The 21,309-nt window shown below is 32.6% G+C and overlaps 1 protein-coding gene across 6 annotated transcripts in view; it reads left to right on the plus strand.

Moving 5' to 3' along the window:
- The window catches only part of LOC113509847 (transcription factor collier), an 87,066-nt gene that overhangs the window by 13,997 nt on the left and 51,760 nt on the right, over positions 1–21,309 (plus strand). For all 6 annotated transcript variants that reach the window (XM_031910909.2, XM_031910914.2, XM_031910910.2 and 3 more), the window contains exons 4-6: positions 1,166–1,229; positions 4,885–4,940; positions 20,001–20,074. In XM_031910909.2, the coding sequence (XP_031766769.1) occupies positions 1,166–1,229; positions 4,885–4,940; positions 20,001–20,074 (194 nt within the window). The remainder of the gene's footprint in view (positions 1–1,165; positions 1,230–4,884; positions 4,941–20,000; positions 20,075–21,309) is intronic.

Consider the following 21,309-nt stretch of genomic DNA (forward strand, 5'->3'; position numbering starts at 1 on the left):
TCACAATTTATACAACAACATGTATGTGAATAAAGTTGAAATAAAGTTGGATGATACGCATTTAATCTATGAAAATTCATAATTTTTTACTATTAGTAGATAACAGAAGGTATTTGTATGAATTTTCAATTTTTTTTTAATTCTGGATATATGTACATAGTTACATAGATTATGCAGGTTAATGGCAAAACCGCTAGAGCGTTCACACGTCTAGTTTCTGTCGAATTAATTATTCACAAGGTAAACACCCGTGTCCACGTTTTTACGATATCGTACTCGTAGCTGCGTATGGTATGGTAACTAAGTACCTACTGTAAGGACGGCGGCAATGTAGGTCGAATTTTTAGACAAAATACTAACACATCAATATACCTATTCTTATTAGTTCAACAGCGCCAAAATATATAAATATATATTTTACAATTGTTTAGCAATAATTTATATTTTTTTATAGCATCTAAACATTTTTTGCCATAATATATTGTTTTACCATAGGTAGTCCTATTTTCTATCAAAGCGTGTTTTATAATTTATTAAGAATGCAACTGGCAGTTAATAATTACTAAAAAGTAATACATGATGAAAAGAATTTTTGGCGGGAACTTGTTAATATGCCATAGAGCGGCGCTACTTTATCTAGATTCAGCACTGCTCTTATAATAATGAAATAGTAAAATTAATCTGTGCAACCATCAAGAAGTAATAACGCAACAAAGTAAATAATTATTTCTAGTGTCGTGTAACATTTTGTAAAAATGCATTTTATAAATGTCAGTGTCGATAAATATCATAAAAGATTAAGTACCTACCATAAAAGTATCATAGGATACTTTATAGTATAAAATTTTCAAATTCCTTGATATGGTCGCATAGAATGAACTGCATGATGATATCATAACATTGCATAAACTGTATACATTTTATTTCCCTAATATGTACCCATATTGTAATGGTAAAATTATCCTGTCGAGATATAGTTATTTATAAAGGCGTCATATTCTTACTATTTAATTTGCCTATTCCCTGAGCTATAAAATTATAATTGTAATCACGTGGTACAAGACTAGAATTATTTTCCGATGTTTATATTAAATGTACACTAATATTGTTTAGGGTAGATTATAATTTTTACTATTTAATTATTGTCTAAAAAATATTTTTCTAGGAAGCCGAGGGTCAGAAGACAAACAATGGAATTCAATATAGACTGCAGTTACTTTACGCAAATGGTAAGTAAACGATAATTATTTAATTTTATTTATTTAACATTTCTTATTAAATTATGTGTGTATTACTGTAAAAGCTCATACATTGGTAAATTTTAGGTTTTACTTGTAAATCTTAGAATTTACCAACCAACGTGAGTTGGTAAATGTAAGGATTTTATAAATAAAAAGATCATTTTGGAGTTTTCACTACATCTGACCTAGGATTTAACCTAACATACCTTTCTAACCACGATACACTATATATGTCTTAATTTTATGTTTATTTTTGACATTTATTACGTATTTGGTGTAAATATAGTAAATTGTAGATTTACCACCAATTCGTGTTTTATTGTAACAAACATGACTTAGACATGTTTAGTACGTGGTGTTCGTATTTATTGCAAAAAATGTACGTTAGGTTTAATTCGGTAAAGGACCTACCTACAAATTATTATTTTTTATAAAGTTCTTGCATTTATCAAGTCAAGTTGGTAAATCTTAAGATTTCCCAATGTCGATATTTTTAGAGTAACATATATATTTAGGTAATAATATACATGTACAGATAAAAGTATATACATACAATTTAATTCAGTCTTCAGGGGGGAAAGGGATTGTTAGTAATAGAGACTGAGAATCCCATTGCTAGCAATGTACCCAATCAGGTCGACCTCCTCGCGGTTCCCTCTGGAAACTATCATGGTTAATTCCTGATGAACTTATCATGATGGGCTAACTGGCCTATTTTCATTCTCATCTATCACTCTTCACTGGTGCTCCGCCAGCGTATCCCGTTAGCGCAGGCGGAGTTACTGTACCATTTTCACCCATCAAAAAAAATTAAATCCTCATTGCATTGCACGAATTGAAAAAAACAAAAACAAATATAGAACTTTATAAAGGTTTGTTAATAGATGTCAATGTTACTAAAATGTATTGAATTGGTTTTATTTTATATTGTAATATACAAAGGACACAATATTGTGATGCATTGTGGAATATTCCTATAAGCAATGCACATTTGATATTCAGTGCAATAGATCAGGAATTGTGCAAATATTGCCTCGGTTGGTGGCGGCATTGTGACTTCGCAATCCTATTGTCGCATCGCAAACACATTTCTCTCGTATAATGTCGTTATCACTATTAAAGTAACTATCAATAAAAAGGTAAACGACCTTTTTAAAATATAATCACATAAAATTAAGTGAAAGTTGTCTTTATTCAGATTTCTTAAAATAAATATTTGCTAGAATAAATTACATGTCTTAAATAGATATAATGTTTAATTATATTATAATTATGAAGTAGTTGCCCGCTCCGGTTCAGATAGGTGTACTAATAAAGAAATTAAGACCAAATCTTTCCTCACCCTAACTCACTTTTTTATATTGAGTTTTTTATCCAAAATTTTTCACGGTTCAAATATTTTCAATCATACAAACCATGTCGCGATAATAACACATACTACAAAAAACTAGATAATTGCAAACATTAAAAAAAAAAATCATTAGCCAAATAGATGCAGCCATTTTGAAGTAATGCATTTACATACATTAGGCAATCGATTTTTATTTATATACTTAGATGTGAAAGTAGCGACTCAAATAATATTTAAATTTGGTAATTACGTATTTGGGATACGGAATGAGAAAAGGATATAGGTTAATTTAATCTCATTAATTGATAAATTCTGGTCATACAAACTAAGTTGCGCGAGAATAATAGTAGGATACGTATTTTAAATAAAACATTTGATAAAATTTCAAATTAATAACATAATGTTACAATGAATATCAAATTAGTCATTCTATAATGCCCCTTATATAGTTGCATTACGGTTGATATAAAATCACAATACCAAATCCAATAGCTCGGAGCAGAGCACGGAGACAATGTACACTGTGCTTTGTAAATATTTGCCGTCTTGGCCTTTAGAGCGAGATAATGGAAAATTGGCATAGAGTATACTAGCTCTTGGACTATAAATGACTGGACCTTTTGTATGGCTCTTAAATAATAAATTAGGTAGACACCTATCAATATAAATATGCAAATTATTTATTTATAATGGAAATCTTTAATATATAGGCCTAATTATAAATATACGAATATACCAGCAACTTACATTTTCGTTAATATACGTTTAAGAACTAAAGAGCTTGAGAAGCATACTGCAAAAATTCTAATACTTTTAACAGCCTTCAAAAGGAGGTTCTTATTCCAGCTATACATTTTTGATATTTTTTCAAAAAGTGTCAAACGTAAGATTAACGTTGTGGACTAGAAATTTTTTATGCAACGTAGAATGCAAACTTAGAATCCAAACAAGCTTTTGGCTCGTCTGATGGCAAGTGGTAACTGTTACCTATAGACATAAACAGTACCATAGACATAATAAAGTGTACTATATCGCTTATGATATCTTTTATGCATTGCCGTTACCGAAGACTAAGAAGCTTAAATTATTCCAGTAGAATCAAATACATAAGTTAATTTATAATAATAAAATGCAATTTTAAAATCTTTCTAGCGTATTTCGTAGTGTCAGATTAATTAACAAAGCAGATACTTCTAATAATAGCATGGTACGACAGCAGGCTTTTAAATGAGAAGTCTTGACATTAATATTTAAAATTAATATAGTTATCATATTATTCGTGATTATAATTTTATTGTTACAATATAACTATCTATTGTCGAATTGACATGCTGTGGGGAGCATTGGCCTTTTTATATATATATATTTTAGAAAAAATATTTATGATTATATAATAATAGGTAGGTTTACATGTATATTTCTAATTTAAATATGTCCACATTAGAAAAAAAAATTAAAATAGTATGAATACTCTATTTTTAGAATATATAAGTATGTATATATATACAGATGTTCCTGTGTTTTAATTATTTTAGATCGCGTGAAAAGGCAAAAGAAACAGTAAGAAACTGCCGTGGGGGTAATTTCAGGGGGTTAACAAATAGTGCTATGTAGAGGCTACGGTGGCGCCGTAACCCGCCGTAGCCGGCTACGATCTTTATTGCTACTGTGTGCAAATGTTAATGTTTTATACGAGACAGAATTAGTGATACACTTTGTATTGAGTGTGTTGGAGTAGGCGACAAATAAGGATGGTGTCTGCGCGTTACGAAGAGTAAATAAAATGTATTGTAACTTTGCGGTCATATTAGTATTTAGTACGAAACGAAGCAATAAAAAATATATTTTTTTATCTGTGTATCGATTTTCGAATTGAGTTGAATTTTACATTTACGCGGGAAGCTGACTTTTCATATCACAAATTTTTATTAGTTATATGCAGAGTCAGATTTCCGCGTATTTAACTCACGGAAACCTGACTTTACAATTCGAGAAAACCTTTTGTATTCATCGAATTGAAAAGTCAGGTTTCCGTGTAATAACTAAATTAAGAAAAAATAATAAAGAGGTCTTATTATTACCATTTACTAATTTTAATATGTATCTATAGAAAATTTATAGGTGATCTAAGCAGACTTTTTATATTTCCCCACGTGTAAAAAAATATAAAAATAATACAAATATAGCTTTTATTTCAAAGGTTTTTATCGAATGTAAAAAAGAAAACCATTTTCCGTAAATTTCTTTTATCAAAGGCCTGTTGGATATTACAACATTTATTTTTGTTTACAGGTATTAGACAAGAACAAGATATTTTTGTTCGACTCATAGATTCCGTAACGAAACAGGTAAGAAAACAATAATTTTATTAAAACATTTTGCTTTATAATTTGATAATATTATAATAATAATTAATAATAATTTTTATTTTTCCACCACAATCATATTATACATTAATTGGCAACAATAATATAAAACTAAACATAGTTGTGGGAGACTGGCGTCTAAATTAAGCAGCGAGCTGTCTGTATCTTAGATCACCAGGATTCCTTTTCAGAAATAAACATCAATAATATATTACTAATTGCCATCATGATAAGGCAAAATTAAATACAAAAATATGATAAAATACACAATAATATTTTGGAATGTACGTACTATTGATTTATATTACGTGTGGCGTGAAAGACGTGTGTATGTGTGAGTGTGTTTATATGTGTGTATGTGTGTGTGTGTGTGTGTGTTTGTATGTGTGTGAGTAGTGAATTTGATTTTTACCCAATACATTGTACTTATATATTATCCTGTTTATCTCAGATTTTTTTCTGTATCCTCATAATCTAAATTTAACAACCATCCAGTGATTATATTTTTACAATAATATCTTGTACAAAGAGAAATGTTAGAAATTTATTAACATAGTTATATAATCTACCATTGCGATAACAAAAAAAAAAAACTTTTTTGCAAAGAATGTTCTAATGGACTTCATTTTAAATACATTATAGTATCTTCTAGTAAGTTCCGTATTACCTACATTATTTGGATTACACAGTCAGTAGAAGAAAGGGGATTGCAAGCAATGAACTTCAGTAGCTCTATAGCTAGCAGTGCTCTCTATGAGTTCGATCTTCACGCGGCCTCTCTGGAACTGTGATAGTTAATTTCTAGTAAATTCATCTACTAATTGACCAGACTTCATCCTCATCTGTCATCCTTCATTATACCATACCCCACTAGCATATACGAATATTGCAAGCGGAGTAACTATTCTACTTTCAAATATAAAAAAATTGTAACAAGCGAAATATGCGAATATAATAAATAAATAAATAATCTATTTCTCGACTAAGAATCGACCGACCCGTCGACCACTTCTAGCACCTAGTATACTGTCCCGGCAATCCACGCGACACCCACGTGGCACCCACGTGGCAGATTGTCATCGCCGCCGCCCGATTAGGGCTAATCCACACGCCCCCTGGTCAGTAAATTGCATTGCGTTTGAGCACAATCATTACCATTATCTCGTGTTACAATTTTATATGATTCCACGTTAGTTCGGCAGCGGGTGTCGAGTTCGTCTTTTGTTTGCGGTGTCACAAAATTTTAGATCAGATTGAAGTTCCGAAGGGGTTGATAAATTGTTCGGTTTAAATCCCTTCGAAAAGGCATGTGCCATTAATTTGACACTAAGCATTCCTTTTCAATAGTATGTAGTAACTGTCCATGTGTGAATTGTTAAAGGTAAACTATTTATTTTATTTGAGAATTTATCCATAGTGATACTATTAATGTGAAAGTGAGTTTGTTTATTTGTTCTTTGTTACTTCTTAACCCCTTAACGGTTTAAATAATCAGTATGAAATTTGGTATACGTACGAATGGACGACAGAGCCTACTTTTTATTCCATATTCCGGTCAGAGGAACGAAGTTATGTGTAAAAGTTAGTATAATGATAAATATATATAGATAAGTAATCTAATATTATATATAGAAATACTAACCAAGTTAGACGGGATTTCTGATGTTTCTTTTAAAAAAATATATTTAGTTCAAGGTTGAGTATTTAAAATATTTTTTATTTTGCCTTATTACGAATGGGATACGTACTATAAAATAGTAGTTTCTAAATGTACCAAAGTAACTATACGACGCATTTCCTACACCTAATTTTGTTACCGCTATAGGTACTACCAGATATCGTTCCATTAACACATAATTTACCAAAAACATCATGAAACTTGGTCGTGCACCTCACATATATAATTTCAACACGTCCCAAGCTCTTAGTGTTGTGAAACAAGAGGCCAATTACGAAAGATTTATACGGCGAACATAATTAACTTAGGCCGAACGTTGTTAACTAAGAGTAACGGAATTGCGTGCGTTTGTTCTTTAGTGCAATCGAGGATCGCTAGTTTATTAGGTTAACACTATAACACTGGAGTATAATATACAAAATGTAAAATTATAATTGATTTGTAGCCCATATTTTATTTCATGATCTCTTTGCCGAAGTTTTCTCTAGAGACTACAGTATAGGGGTTTTAAAAAAGGTTTCTTCAGGGTCAGCAACGCACACTTGACGCTCCTAGAATTGTTCTTGTTTACCACTTTTATGGTATAAACAAATCCTATTTTGATTAATAAATGAAACTCAAGTAGAAGTCGAACACAGCGGTCCACGAATTATTGGATAGCTAAAAATATTTTTTATTTATTTTTATAATTCGAGGGGTGGTAATGTGTAGAAAAGGTAGTATACAGGAAAGAGATTTCTTTATAGTGTATTACTATTATATTTCCTAAATGTAGTAGTTTGTTGACTTTAGATTACGTTACACTTTGACCTGAAAATGGCAATCTTTTAATATAAATAATATTCCACTACTAAGTCAAGGTCTTCCTAATATTTTTGATCGAACTAGTTTAGTTGACCGAATTATATATAGTTCAATAGACTTGCAGAATGTAGTACCATTCAGATAATTTAGATATTTACCCAAACAAAGGATGAGAATTTCACTTATTAATGTAACCAGCATCTTATATGCGTATTTTAGATACATTTATAATACGGTCGATTTATTAATGCGGACGAACCTTAGAATTTTTTATAATTATATTGTGTATAATCCATTTATATTTATATATTTTTTTGTTTACTATAAATATAGTATAACAAATTCACTGTACAGAATTTAGAGTAGGGTACTTATCCCCGGTAAATGATAAGGCGTAACACTTTTTATTATTATTAATGAAATGCCGAATTATTAAGTTGATACTTAAGTTAAATAACAAGAATGACACGCAAAACAGTCGTTGAGTAAAATTGGCGATGGAAAGATGGCGTTTGGATAATAGAGAGTCGCGGTCAATTTAATTGTATTAAAACGTTAGGCTGAGGGCACACGGGCAATCAGCTAATGCCGTGCAGTGCATGCGAACTGAACACGCAACATTCTGTTTTGGTACGATGAAAAATATCCGAGCATCCCTCATTTGAAGTGGTTACACTTTGTAACCAATTTATTGATAAATATTCAATATTTGAACGACTAAGATTTTTTTTTATTACAAATTGTCTCTGTAATAAAAACAGTACAATAAATAAATACGGTGTATAACACTATAGAAGAGTAAAGTGGATTTCGTAAAGTTTCTCATAATCTACTGTAATATTTAAATATTATAATAATCAGTGGTATCTAAATACCACTGATGCTAGTGACGATCTAACAGTCTACTTGTGCCCAATTCTCACAATGAACATATCGTATATTGTAAAGTCATTTGATCATAATGTCAAATTTTTTAGTCAAATTCCTATTGGAACGCGTCCAAGTACCTAATAAGTGGATACTAACTTTTAATACAACTTCAATCGAACAACTATTCAGCGATATTTGAACGATTTACTTTGACAAGCTATTAATTTAATGTGATAACTGTTGCCAAGTGAAATTAAATGCTCAGTGAACATCACAGATATTTCACCTTCCTTCCTCGCACGCACTACCTCTAAGAGTACTAAGATCCATCTTAGAATTTATATGAATTTTAAGAAAGTAAACGAGACGAAATATCACACGTTGTTACTCCAGGACTGAAGTTTTCAAAATTTTTACAACAGTTTATGTTTAAAACATTCGATACTGTGTCATTATTTTACCAGCGATAGAGGAATCATCGAAAATACCCATTTTAGTAATTTTTAGTATTAGATTTTTATATATCCAAATTCATTCTGCAATTTAAAATGAATTTGAAATATACAAATAAACTATACTCGCATATAGACAAACGTAGTGACGACCGACCCCGTCCCTCTTCTCGCTAAATGTAGCGATAACCTTAAATGTGTAGCAAGAAGTCATAGGACGCTGACGACTCAAGACCGTTCCTTATGAAAGTATATGGGGGATACTTATGTAGTGTGGAAGTAATAATTAATGGATGATATTAAAAAAAGGCCGTGTGGTACCGGCATAAAATGGGTTATCTCTTGGTTCCCGTGGATGTCGTAAGAGGCGACTAAAGGAACTTAATTGCCGAGGAATGAACAACAGCGTCCCTCTTAAAACATAACTAAAAGCCTAACTGCGGTTGCCAACCCGCCTGTCTAGCGAGGCAACCATTAGCCTATATTCAGCAGTGAACGGTTAACGGCTGATATGAAGGTGATGATTTAAAAAAAAAACTGTTAAAAAGTCTTGTATTGTCATATATATTTCTACTTAATTACATTTAGTATATTAAATTTCATATTAGATATTTATAGGTACTCAGGTTTCTAAACCTCGAGGCCATATAATTTAAATAACCGGATTATTTGTGTTCCCATACTAAATCACCATCATATCAATATCTAAAACATCAATCTGGCCGCCCTCTGTTTGGATATAGTCTTAAGATACTGACTCATGGTTCGTCGAATGAGATTCTGCTAAATCCCATAGAGCGACCCGTAGTTTGAATAGAGTGGCGTGCGCACCACACGTGCCCGTATGATTATGTTTACTTAACAATGTTCAAACAACATATTAATTTGGCCGTTTTTGTTGGGAAAATGACTTTTGTATGGTATTGTGGAGGAAAATGTACACCATCATTAAGTTCAGTTATAGAATCAGCAGTTGTAGTGATTGATTAATAGAGTAAGATGAATATTTTAAAGAAAATCATTCAATCAATTGCTACCGGATGATTAATTTTTTTTTTATATAGTCTCCATATTCAATAAATATTTTATTATATATAGAAGTATCTAGATCAATACAAGCAGATATAATAATACCAATGTTTGTATTGTGTTAACCAGCGACTTTTGAAAGATGAGGTAATATTTTTAACCGTTACACCACTATGGTCGTTAAAAATTTGTTTCAACTTTAAAACGAAACGTTTAAACGAAAATATACTCTATACCCTGACTACGGTTGCTAATCTGCCTGTCAAGCATGGAAACTACGGGCAAAACCCCCCAAGGGGTAGTTAAGCAGTGGACGGTTAAGGGCTGGTATGGTGGTGAATCAAAAAACGTTGACATGAAATCGAATATTTAAATCAATTCAACACAAATAAATATCAGAAAAGATAATAATTTTAAGAAGAAACGTAATACGTAGTACGTAAACGTAATTGGAATACCAAATATAAATATCGTTTTTATAACATGACTCACGATACAAGTATCTAACTCACAAAGTGCTACTTCTATGCTATCAGTAGGTATAATGTCTAGTTTACAAAAAGTACAGTGGCCATAATAATAAGAATAACAATAGCTATAAAACGCTGGCACAGAACGGAGCGCTGCGATTGTACATAAATCACACTTCTTTAGTGCATACTTATTTTTACTCGTTTTACCTATATTATATAATTTATATAATAATTCATAAAAAAATGTTTAACATGAAGCCCACGGTCATTTTCTACCATAGTTCGCCATCGACAGAGATTTCACCCTCATACATTAGAAACTTGAAGGCTACGCACAGCGCGGTCTCAGAGATGTTTTCTCTGTTACTTTAATATTATTTTTTATACTCTCCCAATTCATATGCCCATAAATGTTTTAATTTTACCTATTGACAATCACAACTTTTGGCAAATTTATGAAGGCAGACAGACAAATAAACAACATTACAAATATCTACCAACGTTACAGAATATTTAGTAACTCATAATCCAAACAAAACTTTCATTTTCTTAAATTTTAATACTCCGCTTGATTTTATAAAGATAAAATCACTTTTATAATACAGAGCTCTTTGTATAGTTTAGTTTTTTATTGTAAGACAGTATTCTAGAACGCAGTCTGGTCGCGTTGTCGCTCATGTAAATCACGCCAGTACTGTTGGCCGGGCACTGCATCTTGCCTCGCATCTACAAACTTTTTGCATTTTGTTTGCTCTATAAATCTTCTAAAATGGTGTTCGCAAAGATTAGATAGAATTTTTATTTTGAACGATTACTTTTTGCATTTCTATTTTAGTGATTTTTTTATATAATTATCCAGTATATTTTTAGTTGATATTACTATATAAATATATGTTACGCCATACAAAACAGCGACTTGGTATGGTACAACATCACTTACGAACGACAAAATTATTTGTAGACATATTTGATTCAAAATGTAATATATTTAGAATGGGGAATTATGTGTCTAGAAGTAGATTTTGCTTCACAATAAGTAGTATTTTACTTGGAGAAGAGAATGGTATCATTAGTTGCAACAATATTAAAGCCTTTCTTTTGATAGTTGCTTAAAACACAGTCCTTATTAATATTATAAATAAGAAAGTGAGTTCCTTTATTTTTTTATTACTTATAAACACCTTAACAGTTTATTTATTTATTATGAAATTTAAAATGCACCTATTATATAGAATAGAGAAGTTACTTTTTATCCCGGTCAATGATCATATCTCGTCCATGCCGAAGAAGTCGCGAGTAAAGTTAATAATTTTATATTCACAGATATAGACATATCTAGATCTATTGTTTCTTAATATTTTTTTTGTAAACTGTTAGTGTTATTTTCAGGCCTTTAGTCTGAGATAAGAGAGGGCGCAAATGTCAAAATCCATGTTATATCAAAGGAAACATGTAGTACAAACCTGTAGGGTTACCGAGGTATATATGGTTAATAGGCAAGTTCAGGGGGAAAGGGATTGTTAGTAATGGAGATTGAGAATCCTATTGCTAGCAATATACTCAACCAGGTCGACCTCCTCGCGGTTCTCCCTGGAAACTATCATGGTTAATTCCGGATGAATTCATCATGATGGGCTAACTGACCTGTTTTCATTCTCATCTATTACCCTTCACTAGTGCTCCACCAGCGTATTCCGTTAGCGCAGGTGGGGTTACCATACCATTTTCACCCATCAAAAAAAAATAGGCAAGTTTTATTTAATCTAATGTCTATTTTACTATTATCGACTTGCAAAATAATGTTTCATTTTGATACACCACTTAGAAGAATATACAACAATTTTTTGGGTTTTCTACTTCTGAAATATACACATACGAAGTAGTGGTTAAAAAACTAGAAAACTATTATATTACAGGTATAACGAGACTAACAGTACTAATGGGACTAAGTATTGTCGACGAAAAAAGATTTATCAAAATTGGTTTAGTAAATAGATTAATGAATATATCAGATTAAGAACATGCTTCTTGAAGTTATTTCAGAATTATCAGGCAGGGGTAAAATTCAGTAGTAAAACTAATTTTTTTAAGACCCCACGAATTCCCAAGAGATTGAATCCCAGGCGGGGTGTTGTGCCCTCCAGAGGCTCAGGGGCACATAGGTTGGTCGTTTTCTCCTGGGACATTTCCGGTTCTGGGCTCTGAACGATCTCTGTAATACTTTTGTATCGTTTAGTTTTATTAGTGCCAACTTTACGGGCGTTGAATTGTCCTATCATAATAGTATTAATTAATGGTACTTAACTTTTAGGACTACTGTATGTAAGCATCTTTTATTTAGAATTTTATATATACATATTTCACAATCATGATTTTTTGTTTTTCTTTTGACATTGTAATTACATTCTCCTACCGCAGAGCAACTTACATTTCTTTCTATTAAAAAAACAATTCTTTTATAAGATTTTTTTAGATCACTCGTTAAAAACTACCTTAAATATGAATAAAATCATAGCGTGATGAGATTAAAGAGTAATAAACAATTTGTTTTGCTTACAGATAGGGAGACAATAATATTTAAATATATTATGTTATAGACGTGACATGTTCGTAGAAATCTTTGTCAGCGTAAGTTTGCAATATAATAATTACATTAACGTAATAAGTTATAGATTATTATTTATTATTATATATTTATTTATATATTACTCAATTGCGCATAAACAGCAAATTTTTGATATTCATAATAGCCTCATGTCATAGGTATACAACATATGCGATTCTTTCTCCAGTATTTTTAAGATAATACAAAATTGAATACTACTTAAATGAAATCGGAGACATACGTTAGAGAATTATGTATTGAATATTATTGAAGTTCTACTTAGAGTTTTGTTGTAGTATACGTATATATTTAAAAACACCACGTTTATACATGTATAGATATTTTATTATTTCTTTGTATCTTATTAATATTATAAAATTGAAAATAAACGGTGTTAGTCTTGGTATCGTCTAAAAATAGGTTGTTTTTCTGAAGGATTAACTTATAATTTGATGTACATTTTATTTTGATATGTTATCTAAAAGTGGTTTTATTTGATTGGTTATTTTACTTCTAAAATCCACGCGTATGAAGAAGCAGACAAAAAGATAAGCTAAAGTAGTAAATAAATAGTGTAGTTATGTACATTAGAATTGTGTATTTTCATTAAGATTCAGGCAATAACGGTACATAAAATACATGCTCAGACCTCGATCGTAATTCCATAACTCATTAGAATTACGACCACCTGATGCTCGCATCCCCTTAAATCTGTTAACGCAGAAAATATCCAAAACAAAACTTGAACCCCAAGCTTTTTTGGCTGTATAGCTTAAATACTCGTATGAGCCTTGAATACATATTGCAGGAACACCCTACGAACGAATCCTGCCAAATCCTTAGCACAAAAGATGATAAGGCCCCGCTATTTCATATTCAATTAAATATTTTGTCGGGGATAAAAGAATCTATCTTTTGGATTTGGGGGATGTTCCCGGTTAATGTCTTGTAACTACTGCGCAATTAGACTATTATAAAAGTAAAAAAAAGTAGCAAGGCCTTAGATTAATTTAGTTTGTTACCAATATTTTTCATTACTGAAGAGTTGTTATATGATATGTTAAAAATCATATGCATACATAAATTATATAAAAATTAATACATACCCTTCAAAACTCAATCGTAAACTGTTTAAATTCATTACGATTAATAAAATGGCAAGTACTTTAATTTTGTAATAATTAAGTAGGTACGTGTGAAAATTTAATATTACATAAAAAAATTATCAAATCGTGTTTTAAATATTAATAAATAACAATTTATAAGTTCATTTCGTTTAAACCTTTTAAAAATATTGATTACCCGTAAAGGTCAGGAGGAACTATACAAATGCATTATGCGGATAATGAAGTAAAATTATGCATAGAGGGTGCATAATATTAGCAAAAAGTAATAACACGATGAAGACGGAACATTTTATCTTATCTGCTACCCGATTCTTAATTAATGTCCCCAATTTAGAAGCTAAAAAATGTTCGTATTTTTTTTTCTTTATTAGTCAATTTTTGTAGCAACTTCAGTTGAAATGAGTTTAATATTTCTATTTTATTTTTTTACATTTTACCCCCTTATTCTTAAAAATTTAAAGGTCCCACAAACCTGTATTAATTATTACAGTTTTTTGCCACTATTTATATATTACGAGGATATTCCTGTAAATTTAAAGTCTGACACAAACTCAATAAATATTTTTCATGTCAATATTCGTAGTATTAATTGTAACTTTGATAACTTTATAACATTACTTCATAGAATAGAATTAAATATTGATATTATAATTTTAACGGAATGTTGGTTGAGCAAAACCCCTTATATCCCCATACTTTCCGGCTATGAATCCTTTAAATCTAATTTTAAAAAACAAAATGATGGTGTAGTGGTATATGTTAAAAGCGGTCTTCAGTACACTGTAGAAATTCCCGAGTTTCAGGATGCAAATTCTATTATCTTAAAATATGCCAATAATCTTGCCCTCATAGCAATATATCGTTCTCCGTCATATAATAATTTAATTTCTTTTTACAAAAGTCTTGATAATACACTTAAGACGTTAAGTAACTTTAAAACTTGTGCTATAATTGGTGATATAAATATCAACATAGCACCCACTAATACTGACCCAAATTCCGATGAATATCTAAATTTGATTGCTATGCATGGAATGCTCCCAGCTCATCTTTTGCCTACGAGAGAAACCAATTGTTTAGACCACGTTATGCTGCGCGCTTCATGTTATACATCCACCATCATTCTTGATTCACTCATCACGGACCATGCTCCTATTTTATTCCATTGCACTACTAAAGTAAATTCAATTTCTGCAAAGCGTTTCTCTCAACATTGTGATATCTCTGCTGTTGTAAAAGAAATAGAATCTACAGACTTTTCTCCTGTATTTGACTCCAGTAATCCTAATATGTCTGCTGATCTCTTAGTTAGTATTGTATCTAACATTATCAAAACTCATAGTCGTAATGTACAAATTTCCAGTAGAAAACGCATCATTAGACCATGGATTACTCCTGGCCTACTGAAATGTATACGACATAGAGACAAGTTATACCGTAAATTTAAGAAGAATCCCAATAATGAAATTCATAAAATAATCTACACACGGTATCGTACCTTTTGTAATAATCTCTTAAAAAAAAAATTAAAAAGAATTTTCAACAGAATGAGATCCAAAGGGTCAGAAAGAATCCAAAGGAAACATGGAGTTTAATTAAGAGAATGGCTAATCTCCAGAATAGACAAAGTAATTCTACAAGATTACTGAAATTAAATAATAATCCATTATCTTCTGTTAACTTAGTTAATACATTCTTTGCTAACATTGGTAAGAATCTAGCATCCGCCATTGAATCAAGGTATAACGGTAATTCTCGAATACAACATGACTCAGCTACGCCTTTACTACACAGGCATGATACCTGTAGCCAATCTTCTCCCAACTCTATGGCTTTTTTCGATGTGGATGAAGAGGAAATTGAAAATATTATTATTAATTTAAAAACCAACTGTGCTGTTGGATGGGACGGTGTCTCTACTTCTATAATTAAGTCAGTAAGACATGTAATTATTTCTATACTAAAATATGTATTCAATTGTGCTATCAATATGGGTATTTTTCCTAACGCTTTTAAAAAAGCAATAGTACATCCAATTTTTAAAGGTGGAGATGGAGACGTTATTTCTAATTATAGACCTATTTCAGTCTTATCCGTTTTTTCAAAGATATTTGAAAAAATCCTAAACCGTAGATTAAAAACATTTATTGATAGTCGTAATATACTATCACCTAACCAATTTGGATTTAGAAATAAAAAATCTACGGAGGATGCAGTTTTAGAACTTACCAATATAATTACTGAAAACTTTGACAATAAGAAAAAATCTGTGGGTATATTCTTAGACCTTTCTAAAGCCTTTGATACTGTCTCTATTCCTATTTTGCTTGGCAAACTAGAAAGTGTAGGTGTTAGAGGTATAGCTCTTGATATGTTCAGAAGCTATCTTACAAACCGTACTCAGTGTGTAACTATTGATGGTTATGTAAGTGAAGATGAATATATCAGTTATGGTGTTCCTCAGGGTAGTGTTCTAGGGCCTACCTTATTTTTAATTTATATTAATGAGCTTTGTAATTTGACTATTCAAAACTGCAAAATAGTTACCTATGCGGATGATACAGTTCTCCTCATCAGTGGACATGACTGGATGGAGACACAAATGCATTCAGAGAATGCAATGAGGCTGGTCATGAGGTGGCTTCAGTCAAACCTTCTTACACTTAATCTCTTAAAGACAAAATTTATCCCCTTCTCTATAAATAGTATCTCTCGGCCTTCCTCCGCATTTTCGATTCGTCCACATATTTGTCCAACTTCAACAATTCTTAATCCCTGCAATTGTATATCCGTGGAACGTGTTACAAGTATAAAATATCTTGGGGTAACGTTGGACGGTTCGATGACGTGGAGGCAACATGTTGATTGTACCGTCTCCCGCGTAAGAAGGTTGATGTTTGTTTTTAAGAGATTAAGAGGCGTCATGGATTTCAACACCTTAAAAACTGTCTATTATGCACTCGCACAGTCTATAATAACATACTGTATCACCTCCTGGGGTGGAGCTGTTAAAACAGTATTGCTGAAGCTTGAACGGGCTCAAAGAGCTGTTTTGAAAGTTTTGGCTAAAAAACCAGTTTTATTCCCTACTATGGAACTGTATGTGCTCTGTCGGGTTTTAACTGTTCGACAACTATTTATTTTAAATACTATGCTACGTAAGCATTCTGAAATACCGTATGAAGTAAACCTGATAATTTCGAAGCGTAAATCTTATAAAATTTGTAAAATTGAACCTCGACGCACTGCTATAGCGAGCCGACATTATCACCATATAAGTTCCTCTCTATATAATAGATTAAACAAAGAATTAGATATATATCCTTTACCTTACCATAAATGCAAAGATAAATGTTTAAAATTTCTCCAATCCTTATCATATGATGATACAGAAGATCTTATTAAATTTTCCGAATGAATTTACAATTTTTTTCACACCTCCATAGATACACAAATTCATACACACACACTCATACACACGTTCACACACACACACACACAGACACACACACACACGCACACACAAACACACACACACATTTACGCACACACACTTTTATTTTGTTTTTCTTTTTTTTGTTTTTAAGTTAACATGTAGGCTACTGTATTTAAATTATATATATTGTTTTTAATTATTGTAGTTTATTAGTATTGTAGTTGGTTGCTAAATATAACAAAATGTCTTCATTGATATATTGATATATTGATAGCTACCATAAATGTCTGTTTTGGAATCCTGCAATGAGGAGGAGGGCGTTGATATTCGCAACACAGTTTTATACTTCTGCGGATATCATCGTTTTTCAATAATATTGTATCCACTGTTTTTGTTCCAAATAAAGAATTATTATTATTATTATTATTTTTTAAATTTCACTAAAATTCTCATCTCCCCTCTTAAGGAGAGGAGATGGCAACTAACCCCCGGCAGAAGCACAGTCGGCCGGGGTTCAGGGCCCCAGGGAGAGAAACCGGCGTACAATGCGGGCAGAATCTAAGAGCACCGCTTTCTGCATCTTTCCCGGAAGTGAACCGCCTCTGAATCCCAACCGTCTGAGATGTTGTTCGAGACTGGTTGGGATAAGACCGTTCACCGACATAACGATTGGGATGATTTCGGTAGATGTCACCCCCCACATTTCGGTCACCTCGTGAGCCAGGTCGAGATATTTTCTCTTCTTCTCGGTTTCGGCTTTCACGAGGTTCTCGTCATGCGGTATGGTGACATCCACCAAAAACACCCTCGAGAGTGCCCGATCCATCACCACGATATCAGGTTTGTTCGCAAGAACGGTCCTGTCCGTGATGATGGATCGGTCCCAGTAGAGCCTTACGCTGTCGCTTTCGAAGACCGGCTGGGGCTCATACTTATAGTACGGCAACCTCTCATTCGCGAGGCCGTACTTCAGAGCTAGCTCTTGATGGAGTATTTTGGCTACCTGGTTGTGTCTGTGCAAGTACTCAGTGTTGGCAAGAGCTGAACAACCCGAAAGCACATGTCTGAGTGACTCTCCGGGATGGCGACATGCTCGACAGATGTCCTCAGTGCCATCCTTCAGAATGTGCTTTCGGTAATTGTTCGTCTTAACCACCTGATCCTGTATTGCACAGACAAAACCCTCGGTCTCTCCGAAGAGATCACCGAACTGTAGCCAGTGCACGGAGGTCTTCGTGTTTACGTACGGCCCGTGAAGGGCTTTGAAGAACCTTCCGTGCAACTCCTTCTCTTTCCATACGGCCTCCCGCTGAGAGGTACCCAAAACTTCGGGTTTTCGCCAGTCCTCTTTAGCCAGAGAAAGAGGGGTGAATCCTTTGTCACATTCTATGACCTCTCTATGCAAACCCTCGTCTCTTTTCTCCAGAAAATATGTCCTGAGGCTGTCAATCTCGCGGTTGTGCATGGTCTTAACGCTTAACAAGCCTCGACCACCAGCTTTCCGCGGGATATACAGCCTCATGACTGACGATTTCGGGTGATGCATTCTATGGAGGGTCATAGTTGTGCGGACTTTCCGATCCAGGGCTTCGAGTTCGGTTTGAGACCATCTGAGCACGCCAAAAGTGTAAAGGAGTACGGGTATGACCCAGCCGTTATAAGCTCGGATTTTATTGGCGCCCGACAAAGAACTTTTCAGTACTCTTGTAAGGCGCGCAAAAAATTCCTCGCGGACTGACTGTTTCATATCCGTCTCCTTCACACCGATGTTTTGTGACATGCCCATATACCGGTATGTTTCAGCCTCGGAGAGGGTTTTAATATTAGAGGGATCTGTGGCGATCCCTTCAGTTTGAGTGACCCGTCCCCTCTGCACATGGAGGACCGCGCACTTGTCTATTCCGAGCGCCATCCTAATAGAGCTGCTATAATCGTTTCCAAATAAAGAATTATTATTATTATTATTATTTGTTTAAATTGAGAAATTAATGCAATAGAAAAGGACAAAACACTGCAATAGTTAAAATAGAGATTAACATTTTTATGAATAAGGGTTTAGTAAATTACTGTGTTTGTAGTGTTTAATACTGTTCATGTCCTATTTAACGTTTAAAATGTTTAGTCAGGTAGGCTATCTGCTTGCTTTTTAAAAAGTCGTCTTATAGCAAAAATAAACATTAATTAGCAAGGTGTAAATTAATATTAATTGTCATATATTGGAAAGTATATTCTGAGTGTACCGAGTTTGTAATTGAATAATTTTTTTTTGCTAGTCCTTTGGAGTGAACGGAACTGTCCCATCAGTTGGACTTTTCTTTAAATAGTGCGTGCTGACTAGCGTGGGATATGTGAGCATAAATTCAAGTAGCCTATCGTGATAAATTTACTACAGAAATTAACCACGATGGTTTCCAGACGGGAAATAAACCTGACGGGTATATTGTTAGCAGTAGAACTGTTAGCTCCTATACTAACAATCTCTTTTCCTTACTGCAGTAATTAAGTGGGTACAGCTGGAACTATTGGTAGAATAAAATCATATTGAGTTTACTGTTCTTTTTGTTTCAGCCCATCGTTTACGAGGGACAAGACAAAAATCCAGAAATGTGCAGGGTTTTACTTACACACGAAGTTATGTGCAGGTATGTGCATCCATCATAATGGATTCGCAATAATATGTTTTATATAGAGTGCAATGGAATTCGTTAGCTATCTTTGAAGGAATAGAAACGAAATTTGAATATTTTTATCAAGAAACAAAAAGATGAGTCGATAAGTGATAAAAAATTATGAGCATTCCATATTAACACAGCATATTCAGTTGTTGAGTTAGTACGAGAGACTTTAATATTTTTATTGTTTTCAATTATGTTCAATAGGATGGATAAATTTTAGTTCTATGTGGCGCTAATAATATTGATTTATTGGGTAAATAAAAAATCTTTTTGAATTAAATATCAATATTAGGTTACTTCAGTCGTTTCAGTACTTTTATGTACAAATATATGAGTATGACTCCTAGAAAAATTACATATAAATCACGCATCATTCTGTATATAAATAGGTATAGGTTGTAAATAAAAAACAATAACATGTGAAAGAGTTGTAATTATTAACATGGAAATGTAGAATGATAAGGAATAATAAAGAAAGTACTCCTAAGGCAACTAGCTACGCATAAGAGATGTCATGGCCATAACAGTATATACTCGTATATACTTTTTATACAACTTAGAATGGCAAACAAGCTGACGGCCCACTTGATGGAAAGTGGTAACCGTCGCCTATAGACATGAACAGTACCATGGGCATAATAGAGTATACTGTTTCACCTATGATAACCTCCATGCGTTGCCATTCCTGAGGACTCAAGTGTTATTCTTCTGTACATTGTAAATTCACGCCACTCCACCCTTCAAACCGGAACACAACCATCCGAACACAACTGCTTTACGGTTGAAACACGAATGGGACAGAAGTACCCAAGCAAACGACTTTTGTACAAAGTCTTCTTCTGGTATCTGTAATATCAATGGTACTGTTCGTGTCTATAGGCGATAGTTACTTCTTTCCATCAGATGAGCAGTCACTTGCTATTCGAAGTATCATAAAAGAAGAAATTATTATTTAAGTTATATGAAATAAAAATGGTTTCGAGTAAGTTGAGCTTCCAACTCAAGGATTTCGTACAGCTGTAGGTTAGAATTTTAAAGTTACAGCTTAGAATTTCCACATTATTTAATTTAGGTATTCAATATTTCCTATACTTACACTATTAAGTATCAAGTCTCATTTGGGGGTTATTTTCTAAGTAAGGGAGTAGAATCAGAAAGATTTCTTCGAATAATATTCATCCAAGTGTCACTAATAATAAATT

This window comes from Galleria mellonella, unplaced genomic scaffold, assembly GCF_026898425.1.
Source record: "Galleria mellonella isolate WM207_F2 unplaced genomic scaffold, CSIRO_AGI_GalMel_v1 utg57, whole genome shotgun sequence".
Classification (NCBI taxonomy): domain Eukaryota; kingdom Metazoa; phylum Arthropoda; class Insecta; order Lepidoptera; family Pyralidae; genus Galleria; species Galleria mellonella.